Below are 2,686 nucleotides of genomic sequence, written 5' to 3'. Positions count from 1 at the left end.
GGGACTGCTTCCCCCCCACACTGTCCCCTCAGCACCACACAGGGACTGCTCCCCTCCCCCACACTGTCCCCTCAGCACCACACAGGGACTGCTCTGCTCCCCATCACTGTCCCCTCAGCACCACACAAGGACTGCCCCCCCCCCCCACACACACACACTGTCCCCTCAGCACCACACAGGGACTGCTCCCCCTCCCCCACACACTGTCCCCCTCAGCACTACACAGACACTGCTTTCCCTCAGAACCACACAGGGACTGCTCCCCCTCCCCCCACACTGTCCCCTCAGCACCACACAAGGACTGCTTCTCCAACCCCCCTCCCCCACACTGTCCGCTCAGCACCACACAGGGACTGCTCCTCCAACCCCCCCCCCCCCCCCCCCCACAGGGACTGCTCCCCCTCCCCCCACTGTCTGCTCAGCACCACACAGGGACTGCTTCTCCAAACCCAACCCCCCCCCCCCCAGGAGGGACTGCTCCCCTCCCCCACACTGTCCCCTCGGCACCACACAGGGACTGCTCCCTCGGCACCACACAGGGACTGCTCCCCTCCCCCACACTGTCCCCTCAGCACCACACAGGGACTGCTCCCCTCCCCCGCACTGCCACCTCGCCCCAGCCGGACTGACCCCCTGAGGGGCACAACATGGCGGCGGCTCCGGTCTCTCACGGACCGCTCTGACCCACCCCTACCGCACGGGGACCCCAAAAACCTAACATGCAAATGAGTGTGGGTGGGCGGCGCTCTGAAATGCAAATGAGCGTCGAGCCGTGACACCCTTTCGTTGCCGCTCGGTGGGGGAGCGGGGGGGTGACCCATACGGACAGTGGGGGGAAGAGGGGTGCCGGCGGCGGCCATTGCGGAGCAGACTTAAAGGGGAAGAGCGGCTTGTTGGTGTTCAGCTCTTTGTTGTCCCCCCATGTCCGGTGCAGCGCCCAGCCTTTGTTTCCAGCAGGCCACACACCGCCGGGGGGGGGGGGGGGGCAGTGCAGCCTGGCACCCCATGTATAGCCTAGCACCCCTATGCTGGGGGTGATGATGGATCCTGCCAGCGTTGACACTTCCTCAATCCTCATACATACATACACAGAGGTGGCGGCGGACGGTAGGTACCTCTTGGCGCTGGTGGAGAGGAGTTTGGAGTTCTTGCTCATGCTGACTTTGGTGTCCTTCTTCCTGGGGAGGTTGTTGGAGAGGTCCCGGTCTATGTGCTGGTTGTTGGAGGAGGTGGATGAAGAGGAGCTGGCCCTGGAATCGTCATCCGACATAGCGAGCTGACACACAGCCTGCACCCACAGAGGAGGGAGGAGGAGGAGGGCGACCAGATGGAGGATCTGTCCTTCCCCCACCACACACACTGACAGAGAGAAAGAGATTTCGAGACAGAGCACCGACCACAGAGAGGACCCTTCTATCCCTTCCCCCACAGAGAGAGAGAGCACCGACCAGAGAGAGGACCCTTCTATCCTTTCCCCCCCCACAGAGAGAGAGAGAGCACCGACCACAGAGAGGACACTTCTATCCTTCCCCCACAGAGAGAGAGAGAGCACTGACCAGAGAGAGGACCCTTCTATCCTTCCCCCACACACACAAAGAGAGAGAGAGCACAGACCACAGAGAGGACCCTTCTATCCTTTCCCCACACACAGAGAGAGCACCGACCAGAGAGAGGACCCTTCTATCCTTCCCCGACACAGAGAGAGCACCGACCACAGAGAGGACCCTTCTATCCTTTCCCCACAGAGAGAGAGAGCGAGTACCGACCACAGAGAGGACCCTTCTATCCTCCTCCTCCCCCCCCCACACCGATAGAGAGGACCCTTCTACCCCCCCACCACAGAGAGAGAGCACCCTTCTATCTTTCACCCACACTGATAGCGAGAGCACCGACCACAGAGAGGACCCTCCTATCCTTCCCCCACACACTGATAGAGAGCACCCACCACAGAGAGGACCCTTCTATCCTTCCCACACACACTGATAGAGAGCACTGACCACAGAGAGGACCCTTCTATCCTTCCCCCACAGAGAGAGAGAGAGAGCACCGACCAAAGGGCGGCACCCTTCTATCCTTCCCCCACACAGAGAGAGAGCACCGACCAGAGAGAGGACCCTTCTATCCCCCCCACCACACACACACACACACACACACAAACTCTGATAGAGAGGACCCTTCTATCCTTCCCCCACACAGAGAGGGAGGACCCTTCTATCCTTTCCCCCCACAGAGAGAGAGCACCGACCACAGAGAGGACACTTCTATCCTTTCCCCAAACACTGATAGAGAGCTCCGACCAAAGAGAGGACCCTTCTATCCTTCCCCCACAGAGAGAGAGAGAGCACGACAGAGAGAGGACCCTTCTATCCCTTTCCCCCACAGAGAGAGAGCACCGACCACAGAGAGGACACTTCTATCCTTTCCCCAAACACTGATAGAGAGCTCCGACCAAAGAGAGGACCCTTCTATCCTTCCCCCCACAGAGAGAGAGAGAGAGAGCACCGACCAGAGAGAGGACCCTTCTATCCTTTCCCCCCACAGAGAGAGAGCACCGACCACAGAGAGGACACTTCTATCCTTCCCCCACAGAGAGAGAGAGAGAGAGAGCACTGACCAGAGAGAGGACCCTTCTATCCTTCCCCCACACACACAAAGAGAGAGAGAGAGAGAGCACAGACCACAGAGA

At 60.1% G+C, this 2,686-nt stretch overlaps 1 protein-coding gene across 2 annotated transcripts in view; it reads right to left on the bottom strand.

Moving 5' to 3' along the window:
• The window catches only part of UBE2E1 (ubiquitin conjugating enzyme E2 E1), a 59,925-nt gene extending 58,232 nt beyond the window's left edge, over positions 1 to 1,693 (bottom strand). Inside the window, exon 1 of one of the 2 annotated variants that reach the window (XM_077491415.1) lies at positions 1,089 to 1,693. In XM_077491415.1, coding sequence (XP_077347541.1) covers positions 1,089 to 1,270 — 182 coding nt within the window. In that variant the 5' untranslated portion in view covers positions 1,271 to 1,693. The remainder of the gene's footprint in view (positions 1 to 1,088) is intronic. The other variant, XM_077491416.1, reaches the window with a different exon arrangement.
• Positions 1,694 to 2,686: the final 993 nt, after the last annotated feature.

This window comes from Lithobates pipiens, unplaced genomic scaffold (genome assembly GCF_037356315.1).
Source record: "Lithobates pipiens isolate NorthernLeopardFrog02 unplaced genomic scaffold, aLitPip1_a1.2 Scaffold_19, whole genome shotgun sequence".
Lineage (NCBI taxonomy): Eukaryota > Metazoa > Chordata > Amphibia > Anura > Ranidae > Lithobates > Lithobates pipiens.
This window is presented reverse-complemented; position numbering and strand designations above follow the sequence as displayed.